The 18395-nt window shown below is 39.4% G+C and overlaps 1 protein-coding gene across 3 annotated transcripts in view; it reads right to left on the reverse strand.

The window, feature by feature from the left end:
• Window positions 1-6876: 6876 nt before the first annotated feature.
• The window catches only part of MND1 (meiotic nuclear divisions 1), a 65938-nt gene continuing 54419 nt past the window's right edge, over window positions 6877-18395 (reverse strand). For all 3 annotated transcript variants that reach the window (XM_047799418.1, XM_047799419.1, XM_047799417.1), the window contains 2 exons: window positions 11245-11289; window positions 6877-7130 (listed from right to left, as the gene is read on the reverse strand). In XM_047799418.1, the coding sequence (XP_047655374.1) occupies window positions 7024-7130; window positions 11245-11289 (152 nt within the window). In that variant the 3' untranslated portion in view covers window positions 6877-7023. The remainder of the gene's footprint in view (window positions 7131-11244; window positions 11290-18395) is intronic.

Below are 18395 nucleotides of genomic sequence, written 5' to 3' on the forward strand. Positions count from 1 at the left end.
GCGACCTACACCACAGCTCATGGCAATGCCAGATCCTTAACCCACTGAGCGAGGCCAGGGATTGAACCCGCAACCTCATGGTTCCTAGTCGGATTCGTTAACCACTGTGCCACAACGGGAACTCCAGCCACCATACTCTTTAAATGATCTTATTATAACATAGCCTCTATTGCACTATAATACATACTGCTTCTAAACATTCTGTCCATATATGAGAAAAGTTAAGCAACCTCTTAGAGCACTTTCAGTTACGGTTTCACAAAATAACTTGGACATCTAGGTACTTTATTTTCTGAAGCTGTGCTATTTCAAGTGTTGACACCATTCCAAAAAAAAGATGTTAGCTTTCTAGATCCATTAATAAAGTTATTGTCATTAAAAGTATATTTTTATTTGTTGAAAACAAACAAGCCATTTCAATCTCTGTAAATACAAACTGATTTTATCAGGGTCCTTAAAGGCAAAATATTTGTTCTAGTTGTCCTCAGAATCAAGCCAAATCTGCTCGGATGGAAACTTGCTAAGCAAGTTAAACTCAGTCAGGTGTGGGTTTCTGGAGCTCACATAACACAGGAAATACATGAAAGCAAGAAGTATGTCTCCTTAAACACAGTAACGACCACAACTGGACAGAAAAAAGTTACACATTTGTTCAATTTAAATGTGTAAGAAGTTCCCATGGTTACTTTTCAAAATGTTATGAGAAACATGATGCTTTCCGGTTCAGGCTTGCAAAATAACTTGCCCTTTCTGCATCAAATCCAGCTTCCAAATTGGTAAAGTACAATTTAGAGAGGTTTTTTCAGAAAGCATTTGGGATTTAACTTTTAAAAGCTAATCCTTAACTTAAAGATACCTGAACATTAATTAAAATTGTCTTCTTCATTAATAAAGTCTAGCTGAAAAGCAGTCATCCTTCTTCTTATTTTGGCCATTCCTGCAGCATGTGGATTGAACCCGTGCTGCAGTAGTGACAACACGGATCCTTAACCCTCTGAGCCACAAGGGAACCCCCACAAATCTATTTTTGATAGGATTCCCAACTCATTTTTTAAAAATAAAATCTTTTTAATAAAAAATTACTTTGATTTCTTATTTATTTATTTTTTTAAGGGCCATATCCACGGCATATGGAAGTTCCTAGGCTAGGGTAGAATTGGAGCTGCAGCTCCCGGCCTACACCACAGCCACACCAGATCCGAGCTGCATCTGTGACCTACACCACGGCTCAGGGCAATGCTAGATCCTTAACCCACTGAGCAAGGCCAGGGATCAAACCCACATCCTCATGGTGCCTAGTCGGATTCATTAACCACTGAGCCATGAAGGGAACTCTCAGAATTCATTTCTGAAAAGCCATATGGAAAAGGCAATTTAGAAAGTCCTCAAAGTCATTACCTTCTCACTTCTTTTCTATAAAATTTAGCTGTCTTATATTTCTTATATCCTTTTTAGAGGATGAATTCTTCATGAATAAGGATTGTTTTTCTTTTATTGTCATGGAATTCATCTTCAGAACTTCATAAATGTGCTAGCAGATATGTTCAGAAATGTTCTTTGAAACTATTGTCTGAAATAGCATGCAGCTGAAAACAAACCGAATGTCTATCAATCCTAGTTCTTCATTTATGAAGAACTAACACAGCAAGTACAGCGAACTTTTTGAACTTTTAAATAGAAAACAAAAATAGCATGGATTCATATGTACAGAATGATTGAAGTTTTGTTTTGTTCTTGTTTAAAATCATAGGTAAGTATCTTTAGAGCCCAGGTAGTCCCAGTGTTACATAATTGTTTCAGAGCAAATGACATGAAAGAAGACTTTGAAATCTTTTTTAAGAAGCAGGTACAGGGAGGAGTTCCCTTCGTGGCTTAGCAGTTAACAAACCCGACTAGGATCCATGAGGATGTGGGTTCGATCCCTAGCCTTGCTCAGTGGGTTCAGTATCCAGAGTTGCTGTGGGCCGTGGTGTGAGTTGCAGGACACATGGCTCAGATCCCAAGTTGCTGTGGCTGTGGTGTAGGCCGGCAGCTGCAGCTCTGATTCGACCCCTAGCCTGGGAACTTCCATATGCCTCGGGTGCAGCCTTAAAAAAAAGAAAATAAAGAAAAAAAAAAAAAAAAAAGCAGATACAGGAGTTCCCTGCTGGCTCAGCAGGTTAAGCACCCATTATTATCACTGCTTTGGCATAGGTTCGATCTCTGGCCCAGCCTCGGGCACCAGTCAAAAAAATAAAACATAAAATAAAATAAAAACTAATACAAAACTTTGAAATAAAAATGTTTAGGAACAACATTGATAACACAAATACCCAAATCTGTAGAGACAGCCCATAAAGAAAAAATTATAAACCGGTACCATTTATGAATATTGATGCAAAAATTCCAAGTAAACTATTAATAAACTCTAACATCATGTTAAGAAAATAATTCACATGGCCAAGTAGGTTTTATGCCAGGAATGTATGGATAGTTGAGTGTAGGAAAGATATTAATATCATTCACCTTATTAATAGATTTTATTTTTTCTTTTTCCTTTTTTGGCCACACCTGCAGTATACGGCAATTCCTGGGCCAGGGAACAAATCCAAGTCGGAGGTGCTACTTACACCGCAGCTGCAGCAGTGCTGAATGAATCCTTTACCTGCTTTACTGGGCTGGGTATTGAACCAGCACCTCCACAGAGACAAGCTAGATCATTAACCCACTGTGCTACAGTGGGAACTCCCTTAATAGACTTTAAAAGAAAGATCATATGCCTGTCTCTACAGATGGGGAAAGCCCTCTGACAAGCATTCCTTATATAGATTCTTGAGAAAATAGGAGTAATTAGATTAATTAGTTATACATTACATTAATTAGATTAATACTTGAGCAATTATATATTATAAATGGTCAGCATTTTACTTAATTCAGAATTATAAAGGCATTCTTACTAAGGTCAGAAACAAGCAGAGACATTCTCTATCTCCTCTACAATTTTATGAGTGGTCTTATCCAACACAATTCGGTAAAACCATTTGAAGCATAAGAATAAGAAAAGAATTAAAATGATGTCTATTTGAAGATGATATGATAGGATAACGGGAAAACCTCAGAGATTAATTATAAAACAAACTCAAACAAAAAAAACTTTTAGTGGTGTTCCTGTTGTGGTGCAGCAGAAATGAACCTGACTGGTACTCATGAGGACCCAGGTTTGATCCCTGGCCTCGCTCAGTGGGTTAAGGATCCAGCATTGCCAAGCTGTGGTGTAGGTCCCAGATTTGGCTCGGAAGAGGTGTTGCCGTGGCTGTGGGGCAGGCCGGCAGCTGCAGCTCCAATCTGACCCCTGGCAGGTCTGGTGTTGCTGTGGTGTAGGCCACAGCTGCAGCCCTGATTTGACCCCTGGTCTGGGAAATTCCACACACCGTAAAAAGAAAAAAAAAAAAAAAAAAGAGAGAGAGGTCATTAGCCTTGAGATTCAATGAGTGCTTCCAAAGACAACCACAAACCACATTTCCTGACCTCTATCCCTTGCAAATACTTTTTTAAAAATCGAGCTAGGAAAAGTATAATTCACCGCAATGGGTCGTTTCCTAACGCAGTCCATTTTCCTCTCGGTAGATAGACAATATTCAGGCAGAACATCCTGAAAGGGAGATTATGTATAATCCTGAGACACCTTCCCAATATCTGTCACACTGTAACTGCTCTTACAAATGACACGTTAGCTAGAAAATGTTTTCTATTTTACGGCAATCATGTTCTCAAAAAAAAAAAAAAGTACTATCAAATTTACAATTTAGATTTTTCTGCTCAAGAATTATTAGGGTGATTCTTGCTTCTTGGCTGCCAGCCATCCTCATTTCCTTTTCTAACCCCTTAGAGAGAATCATGTTTGATAAAGTTTAGGATAATAGCTTCTATTTCTGAGACAGGCCAAGAACTTTATAATCCTGTTAGACTAACAATGTAGCAAACATCAGAGTTGAAAGTCATATCCAATCCATCCTTATGGATTGCTTTGGTTCTGGCCCAACCTCAGAAAGGCCATTTCAGTGATCTCACCTGGCCCTGAATGACTGTAAAACTTAACAGAAGACTGTAAAATCTTTTTCCTAGAATCCTTTAAAAATAAGAGAGTGAGATTTAAAAAATAACTACATACAAAGAAAGTTGATAAGATGGAAATCAGCTCTCAAACCCCTGCTAAACTTTACAATTCATTGAAGAAATATTGGGAATATTGATTATAACATCATTTATTGAATCAAATTTGATTCTGGATCACTAGTAATTTGACTCTAGGTCTACCCGAGATGTTCTTGGTCTTCAGAACAATAACAAAACTAACCCTAGCCTGAAGATTACCTACCGTTTGGCTGGACCAAGGCCCCAGGCTTCTTAATCAGTATCTGTAATTTCAGAGAAGAGTAAACTCAAAAGCAGCTCTTTTTTTTTTAATTTAATTTTTTTTAATGAGAGTTGCAACATTTATTTCAGGCTCTCTCTCTCTTTTTTCCTCTTTTTTCTTGTCATACCTGCGGCATGTGGAAGTTCCTGGGCCAGGGATTGAACCTGCGCCATAGCAGTGACCGGAGCCACAGCAGTGAAAATGCAGGAGCCTTCACTGGCTAGGCCATCAGAGAACTCCCAAAAGCAACTCTTCAAGATTAAGAACCTGATGTTCTTGGAGTCGGCAAAGCCAATCATTAATTCACAGCAAACCAACTGTTAAATCCAGCCATCATTAAGATCGAACCACAAATACTATGATGAGCTATATTACATTAAAAACAATGGTAATACGGGTAGTTCCTGTTGTGGCGCAGTGGTTAGCGAATCCAACTAGGAACCTTGAGGTTGTAGGTTCGATCCCTGCCCTTGCTCAGTGGGTTAACGATCCAGCATTGCCGTGACCTGTGGTGTAGGTCGCAGACGGGGCTCTGATCCCCAGTTGCTGTGGCTCTGGCGCAGGCTGACAGCTATAGCTCTGATTAGACCCCTAGCCTGGGAACCTCCATATGTTGCGGCAGCGGCCCTAGAAATGGCAAAAAAAGACAAAAAAAAGGTAAAAAAACGAAAAAACCTAGCGCTCCCTAATTATTTTACATTTTACCATTATCTATGCTGTCGCGATTTACATCTACTATATCTGTATGGTAGAAATAATATATAGTTGTGCTACCGAGCATCTTTTCCCAATCCTGCATCGTCACCATGTCTGTAATTTGTAGTTGACTACGTACGCTGAGAGTATTGACAAATAGGCAAATACTATAAACCAGACCCCACGCTACATTTCTGGCTTAAAAGGGTACCATGACCACTGGCTAGCTTAGGAACAGACTCCATCTCGGTCATTCTCGTGCTTGTCCCATAAAATGTTCAAAAACATTTTTGAAGTTGCCTAAATAAAGTTGCCTAGATCTTTGTATTTTGAATCTAAAAGATTCTGTTAGAATCATAGATTAGGGATAGATAAGGATCATTAAAAATGGCTTATTTTTTGAACATCCAGACCTTCTCTCTAAACACAGAAGCATCTTTTCTAATAAATAGCAAACTGGGTCTGAGAAATTATTTATTTATGTCTTTTTGTTTTTTTTAGGGCCGCACCCACGGTTTATGGAGCTTCCCAGGCTAGGGGTCTAATCAGAGCTACAGCTGCCGGCCTACACCACAGCCACAGCACCGCCAGATCCGAGCTGTGTCTGTGACCTACACCACAGCTCATGGCAACGCCAGATCTGTAACCCACTGAGAAAGGCCAGGGATCGAACCCGCAACCTCATGGTTCCTAGTCAGATTCGTTTCTGCTGAGCTAGGACGGGAACTCCCTGACTCCCTGAGAGATTTTTAATTCCCACAATTCGTGTACTAAGGAAAGGCTTGTTTTTATTTTTTTGTCCTTTGTCTCTTACATCAAATAGTTTCTCCTGTGAGAAGAGCTATTGCCCTAAAGCAACGTAAACCAGCCTCAAGAACAAACAAAGGTGGACCAATACGCTCAGGCCCACATCCAGGAAGCGATGAAGAAGGCCCTGAGCGCTCCGTGCAAGACAAAGGCCACATTCACTAACGAACGCCTGTGGAGGCCGCCTGGGTCATTCAGACACAGGACTACCTAATTCGAGTTACTTAAAAGAATAGCAGAATGGGCCTGTGTGAACAAAAATGAAGGCACGTGTATAAAGGCCATTACACACGTTAGTTTTGATTTGTGTTTTCTTTAAGTTTGTCTTGGAAGACTTGCAAATACTCTAAATACCTACGCTGAACTGAAACAAAGTGAACAGGACACACATTATTTTAACTTGACTCTTTTTCAGATGGTTGGGAAAAAAAAATCCCTGAACTCTAGACAGTGATGTGCACTATACCAACACCGCTATGTCAGCTTATAAAAAATGCATTAATCGGGACAAAGGGCCGCGTGCTTGTGCTTTACGGTAGACAGGCATCAAATGTTAAAAAGAAAGTCGTTTTCATGTCTGAGGAATTACTACCTAACTCTCAATTTGAGGAACACCAACTTTCTGTGTTTTTTTTCTGTGGGGAAATGTGCAAATATGATGTGGTATACCGAGAATCAATCACACACATTTTCCACTATATATTGAGGAATAATAAAGCAGCTATTAGGGATTTTAAGATTATTTCCAAGCATGTGTGTATGGATGGATGTGTATAATAGAGACTTCAAAGGTACCGTTGGTTGTTAATATTTAATATTTGAATGAAACTAAAAAATGTCATGTAATGATGGCCTTGATCTCTAGAAAGTTACCGGTAAGCCTAACAGGTGGGTGGTTTTACCTGCAACCCCCCACTCTGATGAACACGGAGGGAACACGGCTCTGATCCTGCTTTTGATTGATCAAAAGGAGTGAAAAACATCTACATTTTATACTTTATTTAAAATGAATAAAACAATAAGCACAATTACAGGTAAATGACAATTCAGTACATTTAGCTGTATAAAAATAAAAAAATGTACACATTCACAAGCACACAGATCCTTTACCAAGACCGAACATTTTAGTCTATGTAGTCAAAGTCTTCTGGAATTCCAAAATTTTTATCGATTTTGTTTTCTTCAAACCCAAATTTCCTTTTGGCCCAAGATTTTACGGCAAATATGTTATCTATAGAGAAGATTGACAAATGTTTTTGAGAATTGAAAATGCAATCATAAAACACTTCAAATATAATTACACTCTTTTTTTGAACATTTATTACCTTTAGAGGCAGCAAAATAAGGAGTTTTCTGCATTTTCGAGAGTAATGGCAATTCATTTCAGAAGATATTTGATGAATATTTTGAATAAACAGATCTCATATTTAAAAATTCAATAAATCCACTGCCATTAAAGAATAGCTGACTTAAAGAATAAGCCCGAGACAGGGAGAGGGTAAAGGTGCCTCTTCCACATATGTTTGCACAGCAGAGCAGGGTTCTGGTGCCTGAGGCATTACAGCAGCTCCCTTTCCCAAGGGAACACCTTCCCTCCAGACCCCACCCGCCACCGAGAGTAACAGCTTCCAGACAGTCAGGCCTAGGAGAAGGGCCGGGGGTGGGCAGGGCTTGGGGGGCGGGTAGGGAGGGTGGGGGAGGTGCTCCTCACTCAAGACTAAGCAAGCAGCAGATGTATTCTCAATGTCCTCTACGGGGAATTTAAAACACATTTTACCCCTGAAAAAATGTTACATCTATCTAAAGGGATTTATGCCAAGAAAATAAAACGAACTTGTGTACAAAGGTTTATGATCAGATCTAGAGTAAAAGAAGAGAACAATGAAGCAATCTAGACGGCTAACTGCCTGGAAGGGTGTCCATGCACAGGCAGTGACGGATGCAAGGAGGGACCAACGTGCTCCTTGCCAGGGCTGCCCTTAAGGAAGGGGAATCTTTTCTTTGGCTCCACCCATGGCACACGGAAGTTCCCGGGCCAGGTATCTAATCCAAGCTGTAGCTGTGACCTGTGCCACAGCTACAGCAAAGCCAGATCCTTAACCCACAGAGCTGAGCCAGGGATAGAACCCGAACCTCAGCAGCAACCCAAGCCACTACAGAGACAATGCTGGATCGTTAAACCTGCTGTGCCACGGCAGCAGGTTTATCTTTTTCTAACATTCTCTTTAATGTGCTTATACCATCTTTATAATGAATAGGTATTATAAATTTAGAAAAATAACGGTATGCAGTTTTATGGGTGAGTATTCTCTAAGACTCAAGTACTGCGTTAGTTGTGATAATGAAATGAGGGGTTCTTTTGGAGTATTAGTGCCTGAATTACGTCACCTGCTTCCAGTTCATATGTGGCATGGACTACTTTAGAATGTTATTGGATTTGGAAATGGGGTCTTTAAAGAAGTGACTAAGTTAAAAAGAGCCCATTAGGGTGACCCCCGATCCAATGTGACTGGTGTCCTTACAAGAAAAGGAAACATGGACGCTAAGACACCAGGGGCACGCACTGGAAAGACCCTTAGGGACACAGGCACAGACAGCCACAGCACCATGGGATGGTAGTCAGAGTCTGCGACCTATACCACAGCTCACTGAATCGGAGCTGTAGCTGCCAGCCTACATATACCACAGTCACAGCAACGCCAGATCTGAGCCATATCTGTGACCTACACCACAGCTCACGACAATGCCGGATCCTTAACCCACTGAGTGAGGCCAGGGATCGAACCCGCAACCTCATGGTTCCTAGTTGGATTCGTTTCCACTCCGCCACGACGGGAACTCCGAGATTTTTTTTTAAGGGGACGGGAAAGGGGGAGTATTTTGTGTCTAAAGGTGTGCTAAAAGGGCTTACACTCTGTCTTATTTAATCCTCCTCAAATGTGAGGTGGGTATTAGCCACACTGAGCAGATGAAGAGAGGTTCCATAAGTCGCATGGCAAATAAGAAGCACAACCTGGATTCCTTTCAAAGTCAGCTTTCTCCCACCACATACGCAGGCTGCCTGCTCTTACTGTTTGCTGAGCTGCTTTGTTAAGGGGAGGAAATCACTTTGTGACTCATATTTTTTTTTCTTCGCTCACCTACACATGCATAAGTTCCTGAATCAGGGATTGAATCTGTGCCACAGCACTGACCAGAGCCACTGCAGAGACAACGCCAGATCCTTAACCCACCGTGCCACCAAGGTACTCCCTGTTGCTTTATTACTATTATTATTTTGGCCATGCCCATGGCATATGGAAGTTCCTGCCCAGGGATTGAACCCATGCCATAGCAGCGACCTAAGCAGCTGCAGTGATAGCGTGAGATCCTTAACCCACTGCACTGCAAGAGAACTCTCACCTCTTGCCTTATTTTTAACCTAAAGATCTATTTGCCTTTTTTCTCATTCAAAAACTTTATATTTCTCGGAGTTCCCGTCGTGGCTCAGTGGAAACAAATCTGACTAGTATCCATGAGGACTTGGGTTCGATCCTTGACCTTGCTCAGTGGTTAAGGATCTGGCATTGCTGTGAGCTATGGTGTAGGTCACAGACATGGCTAGGACCTCAAGTCGTTGTGGCTGTGGTCTAGGCCGGCAGCTACACCTCCAATTTGACCCCTAGCCTGGGAACCTCCATATGTTGTGAGTGCAGCCCTGAAAAAAAAAAAGCAAAAACTTTTTCTATATTTCTCGAAGCTACATATCACTGTATTTATTATTTATACTTCATTGGACACACATTTCATTATTCTTTTCTGTTTAATGTTAGCTTGCTATTTTTACCCTCCTCCTTATTACTAAAGCATTATATTTAGGAAATAACTTCGTAAATAGGAAATCAAAAAGACTGCAATTCTATAGGAACCAAAGGCCAGTTATATTAATTTTTATCAATCTACTTAATTCTAAAATACACAAGGAAAAATGATTCTTGAGCTTTTTGTGAAACACAGAGGCCTAGACATGAGATCGGGGAAGCCTGGCTCAAACCCCTGTTCTTTTAGTGACTAATCACCCATGACTTCAAGCAGCTACTTTAAGCTTTTTGCATCTCAGCATCTCTCTGCATCTCTCCCAGAAACAGGATGAAGATGCGTAACATGTAAAGGCATTAAAGACTCACCAGGATGGAAACGTTCAGTTACCATTATTTTAAAATTAAATACTGGGAAAACATCAGTGTAACTTCCACACAAGTTTTAACAATAATAATCATACTTGTATAATGCACAAAAAATCATTATTTATTAACTTTCCTCTAAACTCTGACACATAGATAATGCCTTATTATTTTTTTTTTGTCTTTTTAGGGCTGCAGGCGTGGCATATGGAGGTTCCCAGGCTATGGGTCAAATCGGGGCTGTAGTTGCCAGCCTACACCACAGCCGTAGCATTGCCAGAACTGAGCTGCGTCTTGGACCTATACCACAGCCCATGGTAATGCCAGATCCTTACCCCACTGAGTAAGGCCAGGGATTGAACCTGCGTCCTCATGGATGCTAGTCAGGCTCGTTTCCATTGAGCCATGACGAGAGCTCCGATACTGCTTTATTAATTCCCATTTCTTAGAATATCCCTGGTATATCCGCTGGCAAATGGATTAATGAGGTATTTATATGAAAGCACGGAAACAAAGAAGGGGGTAGCATGTAGTGGTTAGGGGCTTGGACTCTGAAAACTAATTCTTGTTTCACTAGCTAGCACCTGCGTAACTGTGGGCTTCTAGTGGCCTCGGTTTCATAGCTAAAAGGAGGGATGATAATTCTTTTTTTTTTGTATTATTATTTTTTTTAATTACTCAAATGAATTTATCACATCTGTAGTTGTATAATGAAGGGATTATAATTCTATGTACCTCACAAAGCTACTGTGGAGATAAAATGAGAATGTACCGTGGACATACTTTACAATGCCTGGCTTACAGTCAACCCTTAACAAATGTGGGTAATTATTACTATGAGCAAGAAGACAAATCTTTAGGGTTCCATGAATTTCTCAAAGTTATATCTTGCATTAATATATATGAAGGTTAAGTAATCAGCCCAAGTGATTTATCTGGGAAAAGTTACACAAAAATTAAACTGAAAGTAATCACTGCTTTTACAAAAATGTCTTAAATGTTACAAAATGACTCCTAATAAGATTTAAAAAATAACCTTAAATAACTGAAATAATTAATATATAAAAACGTGATTAATACATCCATTTCCAGAAATGTGTTTTCTTAAATAAAACTGTGCATTTATCATGGTAAGTGTGGAAAAGCTTGACTGGTTCAACAGTGTGCCATTGTAATACTTACCAGTCCATCTGTTAGCTGCTTCTTTGGCCACTTTATTTGCTTGACCTGAAGAAGAAACAAAACAAAACAAAACTGTGTACACACACACACACACCCCTTCATCCGTTTCTAGATTCTCTCTTTTTTTTTTATGGGCACACCTGTGGCATATGGAAGTTCCCAGGCTAGGGATCAAATCAGAGCTGCAGCTGCTGGCCTACATCACAGCCACAGGGACGCCAGATCTGAGCCACACCTTTGACCTATGCTGCAGCTTGCAGCACTTCGGGATCCTTAACCCACTGAGCAAAGCCAGGGATTGAACCCACATCCTCACAGAGACAATGCTGGGTTCTTAACCCACTGAGCCACAATGCGAACCCCCTCATTTTTTTTTTAATAGGAAACAAAGATTATACTAATAAAATGGCTTTGGAAAAAAGTTCAAATAGTCAAATAGTAACACTATCTTACAAACCTGCTCAACTTCCCAAGGGAATTTTAGATAGCTGTAGTTACACTAGTCTAAATGTCTATTATTGTTGTACTTGCTCCTTAAAGACAACATATAAGTTTAACTGAGATGTTTCACAAACAATTTATGACACCAAAAGAGGATAAAATAATTAAAGTTTAATAATTAGCATTTTTGTGTATATCTATTAGACCACAGTAAACCTGACAATACAATTTTAATGGTCACACAGTAGCCCTGTAAGAGGAAGTACTTTTTTAATATATAATTATATGTCTTGCTATTAAGTGTATCCATATCTACATTATGTCTTTTAAGTTAATCTACACCACACCTAACAATGCCATGATCAACTGGCCATAAATATTATTCATAATTACAGATTTATTTATTTATTGACATACAACTTACATACCACAGAATTTGCCATACTTAAATAACAAAGTGCATAATTCAGTGGGTTTTAGTGTATTTACAAGGTTGTACGACCATCACCACTACCTAATTCCAGAACATTCTTATCACACAGAAGGAAATCCCATACCTATTAGGAGTCATTTACATTCCTCCTCCCCCTCGCCCCTGGAGACCACATAGCTACTTTCTGAGTCAAAGGATTTTCCTAGTACGGATATTTTATTTTATTTATTTATTTTTGTCTTTTGTCTTTTAGGGCCACACCTGCAGCATAAGGAGGTTCCCAGGCTGGGGGTCAAATTGGAGCTGTAGCTGCCCGCCCACACCACAGCCACAGCAATGCAGGATCTGAGCCATGTCTGTGACCTACACCACAGCTCACAGCAATGCTAGATCCTTCACCCACTGAGCGAGGCCAGGGATCGAACCCGCAACCTCATGGATACTAGTTGGGTTCCTTAACCACTGAGCCACGACGGGAACTCCCTATTCTGGGCATTTTATATAAATAAAACCATATATGTTGACTTCTTTTCACTTACCATAATTTTTTCAAGGTTTGTCAATTGCAGCATTTATCAATACTTCATTCCTTTTTTTTTTTGCCAAGTAATATTCCATTGTATGGATATACCACATTTGTTTAGTCACTCATCAGGGGATGGACCTTTGGGCTGTTGTTACCAATAAGAATAATTTAATAACTTCTGTGTGCACATGTTTTCTTCTTTTGGGTATATACCTAGGATTGGAATTGTTGGCTCAAATGGTAACTACATGTACAACATTTTGGGGAATAAATTGTTTTCCAAAGTGACTGCATCATTTTAACAATCTTATCACAATCTAAGAGTTCTAGTTTCTCCATATTCTCGTAAAAAATTATTTTTGCATTAATTATAGCTATCCTAAAAGGTGTGAAGTAGTATCATTTTGTGTTGTGCATTTCCCTAATGACTAAAGATGTTGAGCATCTTTTTATATGCTTATTGGTCATTTGTATATTTTCCTTGGAATAATGTCTATTCAAATCTTTTGCCTATGTTTAAGTTTTTAAAAAAATTTTTGAGTCATAATTTTTTTTTTGTCTTTTGTCTTTTTAGGGTTGCTCCTGTGGCACATGGAGCTTCCCAGTTTAGGGGTCTAATTGGAGCTATTGCTGCTGGCTTACACCACAGCCACCAGCAATACGGGATCCGAGCTGTGTCTGTGACCTACACCACAGCTCATGGCAATGCTGGATCCTTAACCCAATGAGCGAGGTCAGAGATCTAACTCACAACCTCATGGTTCCTAGTTGAATTCATTTCCACTGCACCAAGCCGTAAACTTCCCATAAAAGTTTTTTAAATATACATTTTGGACATTGAACACACTGACAGGATAATCCTGTCAGATACAGGATTTTCGACTATTTTCTCCCATTCAGTGGGTTTTCTTTTCACTTTCTTGATAATGTACTTTTTTTTTTAAGGCCGCACCCATGGCATATGGAAGGTCCCAGGCTAGGGGTCGAATCAGAGCTGTAGTTGCCAGCCTAGGCCACAGCCACAGCCACGCAGGATCCAAGCCGAGTCTGTGACCTACACTGCAGTTCATGACGAGGCTGCATCCCTGACCCACTGAGGGAGGTCAGGGATCGAACTCACATCCTCATGGATACCAGTCGGGTTCACTTCTGCTGAGTACATTTCCCATAATGTACTTTTCATGAAGTCAAATATATCTTTTTCTCAGTCACTTGAGCTCTTGATGTCATACCCAAGAAGCTGTTGCCTAATCCAAGGAGAGAGAGATACACATCTGTGTTTTCTTCTAAGAGTTGTATGGTTTCAGCTCTTGAGTTTAGGTCTTTGATCCACCTGAGTTAATTTTGTCTATAATGTGTGTGAAGCCAGGTCGATTCACTTGCATGGAGATAACCCTTGCGCCCCATTAGCTGAAAACAATACTGTCCTGATTGAACAGTCTGGGCAGCCTTGTTCCAAACCCTGTTTACTTCTGGACTCTCCAAACTCTCAACTATGTTTCATTCTGTCTATTCTCATACCAGTACCACACTGCCTTGATGATTCTAGCTTTGTCGTAAGTTTTGAAATTGTGAAATTTGAGTCTCCCAAACTTTTTTCCCCCCTAGATTCTTTTGTTTGTTCTAGGTCTCCTGTACTTTCATATGAGTATTAGGATTAACATCAATTTCTGCAAAAAAAAAAAAAAAAAAGGCAGTTGGAATTTTCATAGGTTTTACATTTAATCTGTAGAACCATCTGGAGTATTCCCATCTTAATATTTAAGTCTTTCAACTCATGAAAACAGGATGTCTATTTATACAGGTCTTTAATTTCATTTTTTGTTTTCAGTTCAACTCTTGCACTTCTTCCATTAATTTTATTCCTAAGTAGTTTGTTTTGATGCCATTGTAAATGGCTGGATTTAGAATTCTTGGTTGACAGTTTTTTCTTTCAGCACTTTGAATACGTCACCCCAATTTCTCTGGCCTCTATGGCTTCTAATAAGAAATGAGTTGTTAATCTGACTGAAGATTCCTTATATATGATGAGTTACTTCTTGTTGCATTCAAGATTCTGCTTATTATTTGACAATTTGAGTATGATAATTCATGTGTGGAGGTTGTTTCTAATTGGAGTTTGTTAAGATTTTGGATGTGTACATTGTTTTTTCATCAAACTTGGGACATTTCAGCTCCAATTCTTTTGGCCCCCCCTTCTCTCTCCTTTCCCTTTGCGACTTCTATTATGAGTGTGTTGGCACTCTAGACGCCATGTCTAGAGGTCTCTGAGGCTCTGTTAATGTTTCTTCACTCTTTTGTTTTTTGGTGCGCCCATGGCATGCAGAAGTTCCTGGGACAGGGACTGAACATGCGCCACAGTGTGACAATACCAGATCTTTAACCCACTGAGCCACCAGGGAACTCCTCTGCACTCTTTGATTTCTGATCCTCAGACTGGACTATCTCAACTGAACTATCTCCAAGTTACTGATTCTCCTGTCTGATCAAATCTGCTGTTAATCCCTCCAGTGAATTTTTCACTTCATTTATTACAGTTTTCAGCTCCAGAATTTCTGTTTAATTCACTCATAATAATTCCTACCTCTTTATTGACATAATTTTCTTTAGCTCTTTTAACATATTTTAAATAGCTGATTTAAAGTCTTTGTCTTGCAAGTTTAAGATCATGCATGAGCTATATTTTCTTGTTTCTCTGTCTTGAAATTTTTTGTTGAAAATTGGACATTTTATTTTTAATTTTTTAATTTTTTTTTTTTTGGTCTTTTTAGGACCACACTGCAGTGGCATATGGAGGTTCCCAGGCTAGGGGTCTAAGGAGAGCTACAGTTGCCGGCCTATACCAGAACCACAGCAACGCCAGATCTGAGACGCATGTGCAACCTACACCACAGCTCATGGCAATGCTGGATCCTTAACCCACTGACTGAGGCCAGGGATTGAACTCGAAACCTCATGGTTCCTAGTTGAGTTCTTTTCCACTGTGCCACCATGGGAACTCTGAAAATCAGACATTTTAAATAATATAATACTACAACTCTGGAAATCAGATTTTTTCCATCTTCCCAGGATTGTTGTTCTTGCTACTTGCTATAGTTATTGTTTGTTTAGTGATTTCACTGAATTAATTCTGTAAAGTCTATACTCTTTGTTCTGTGTGGCTGCTAAAGTTTTTAGTCAGTTTGCTTACTGGTCAGCTAATGATGGAACAGAGATTTCCTGGACTAAATCGCCAAATCTTGCCAAAAGGCTGTGCGTATGTGCTGAGGCATGTTTCAACAATACTCAGCTAGACAATTTACAACTCTGCTTTAGCAGTCACTTCCTTCTTGCACAGAGTATCAAGGTCAGCTAGCAGTATCAATTTACAACTCTGTTTTAGCTGTCACTTCCTTCTTGCAAGAGTATCAAGGTCAGATAGCAGTGGGGGATTAGGACCTTCTTAGCCTTTCCCAAGAATGTGCACAGCATGCACATGGCACTCTAGGTTTCCAGGAATATGTGGCTTTTCAAGGTACCTATGAACATCTCTTTCGGCCTCTCCTTTTAAGCTTTCTGGTCACTCTACTGTTTTCCTTAACTGTTATTCATCACATAAGATAGCTATGACGTTAAAACTCTTGCCTGTAATTGTTTTAGACAAATGCTCCCCAGGAAGAGGCTGCTAGTGACTGGCATACTCCAAGGCAGGTCAAAAAAAGACAACCCTTTCTATGTGTGCCTTTTAGGGAACCACTAGTGATGCCAAATAATGACAATTCTTTGGGAATGAGGGTCTTAAAGAGCTCCAGCTCCATTCTATTTCCTCTGATACCAAGAATGCACGGCTGTGATTTTTTTCGAGGTTACTGCTGAGCTGGAGAGTAGGGGATGAGGATAGGGCAAATTAAACACCCCAAAGCTTGCTCTGCTTACAGGGATTCAGCCATTTTTCTTGAATAGGCAAATCTTTAGTTAGTTTCTAGAATTCTGGAAACACCTCAACATTTTTGCCAGTTTTCATGGAAGGACAGATTTTCAAAGGTCCTTACTGCACCATTTTCACTGACACCCAGGTATTCATTTCTAAGAAAATTTCTTAAGTACTTCAAGATTTACATTTCAAACACTTTGGTGTGAAAATTCAGTTTCCATTAAAACTTATTTTATCTGTTCTCACTTAAGTAGCATTCAGAGTAGCTAAAATAAACATTTTTTAAACACATTATTGCTTTTCTCACTTCTTGGATATCTGCAACTAATCTTGTTAGTATTTGTTTAGTGATATCAATAATTAAATATTATTCTTTTGTGCAATAATTATTGAGAAATAAGAGATAATATATAGTTGTGTCTATATGAACATAAGGGTTATAGCTATTATCAGCAGGAAAAGTGTTTCAAAATAAGCCATGACAGACAGAGATAAGCCTGACTGTTGTAATATGGGTGCCATATCCATGCTATTAAGAACCAAATCCTATTAAAATCAATTTGTGAAACTCATAATCCTTTAATCCGGTATAATCTGTTCTGCAATAACATGATAGCCAAATCCCATGAAACCTCTCATTATCAAAAAGCACATTTTAAAAAACAATAATCTCATTGGTGAAAGGGGATTTGGGGTGAATGAAGTTAAAGTGGGTAAAAAAATTCTCTAGATTTAGTGATAAGATCTCTGCTATTTACTACTTACATATTTAAATTTCTTGAATCTGTGGGTTTATAGTTTTACTCAAAATTTGAAAAAAACTTAGCCTTTACTTCTTTTGATACTTATTTCTTCAGATATTTTTCTGGCCTGAAACCCCTCTGCCCTGCTCTACCCTCAACATACACCCCTTTTGAGATTCCAGTTACACATATATTAGGTCACTTGAAGTTGTCCTTTATTTCATGGATGCTATTTCCATTAAAAAAATTTTTTTTCTGAGTTTCATTTTGGGTAGTTTTTATTGCTATGTCTTCAAATACACTAATTCCTTCTCTTGTGGGAGTTAAATCTGCTGTTAATCCAATCAGTGTATTTTTCTTTTCAGACGGTAGTGTGTTCATCACCAGAAGTTTCACTGGGGTCGTTTCTGTATCTTCAACATTTCACTTAACTTTTTGAACATACAGAATACTTTTTACAATAACTTTTAATGTTATGGTCTGTTGTGTTTTTTTTGGTCTTTTTAGGGCAGCATCCGCGGCATATGGAGGTTCCCAGGCTAGGGGGTCGAATTGGAGCTGTAGCTGCCGGCCTACACCGAAGCCACAGCAACACCAGATCCGAGCAGCATCTGTGACTTACACCACAGCTCATGGCAATGCTGGATCCTTAACCCACTGAGTGAGGCCAGGGATCAAACCCTCAACCTCAGGGTTCCTAGGTGGATTCATTTCCGCTATACTACGATGGGAACTCCTAATGTTATGGTCTTCTAATTCTACTATCTGTATCAATTCTGGGTCAATTTTGATTTAAGGATTATTCTTCTCATTAAAGGTCATGTCTTCCCTACTTCTGTGCATGCTTGGCAACTTTTTGTTGTATGCCAGACATTATGAATTTTATCTTTCTGGGTTCTGGATAGTTTTGTACTCCTATAAATATTATTGAGCTCTGGTCTGGAATGTGTTTAAGTTATTTTGCAATAGTTTGATGCTTTCGAGACTTGCTCTTATGGTTTATTAGGTGAACTGAGAGTAGAGCTCAGTCTAGGGCTAAGTACTCCCATCTGTTGAAGCAAGAACTCTCTCAATAAAATAAGTTGGTGCAAAGCT

The sequence above is a fragment of the Phacochoerus africanus genome, chromosome 10 (assembly GCF_016906955.1).
Source record: "Phacochoerus africanus isolate WHEZ1 chromosome 10, ROS_Pafr_v1, whole genome shotgun sequence".
In the NCBI taxonomy this organism is placed as follows: Eukaryota; Metazoa; Chordata; class Mammalia; order Artiodactyla; family Suidae; genus Phacochoerus; species Phacochoerus africanus.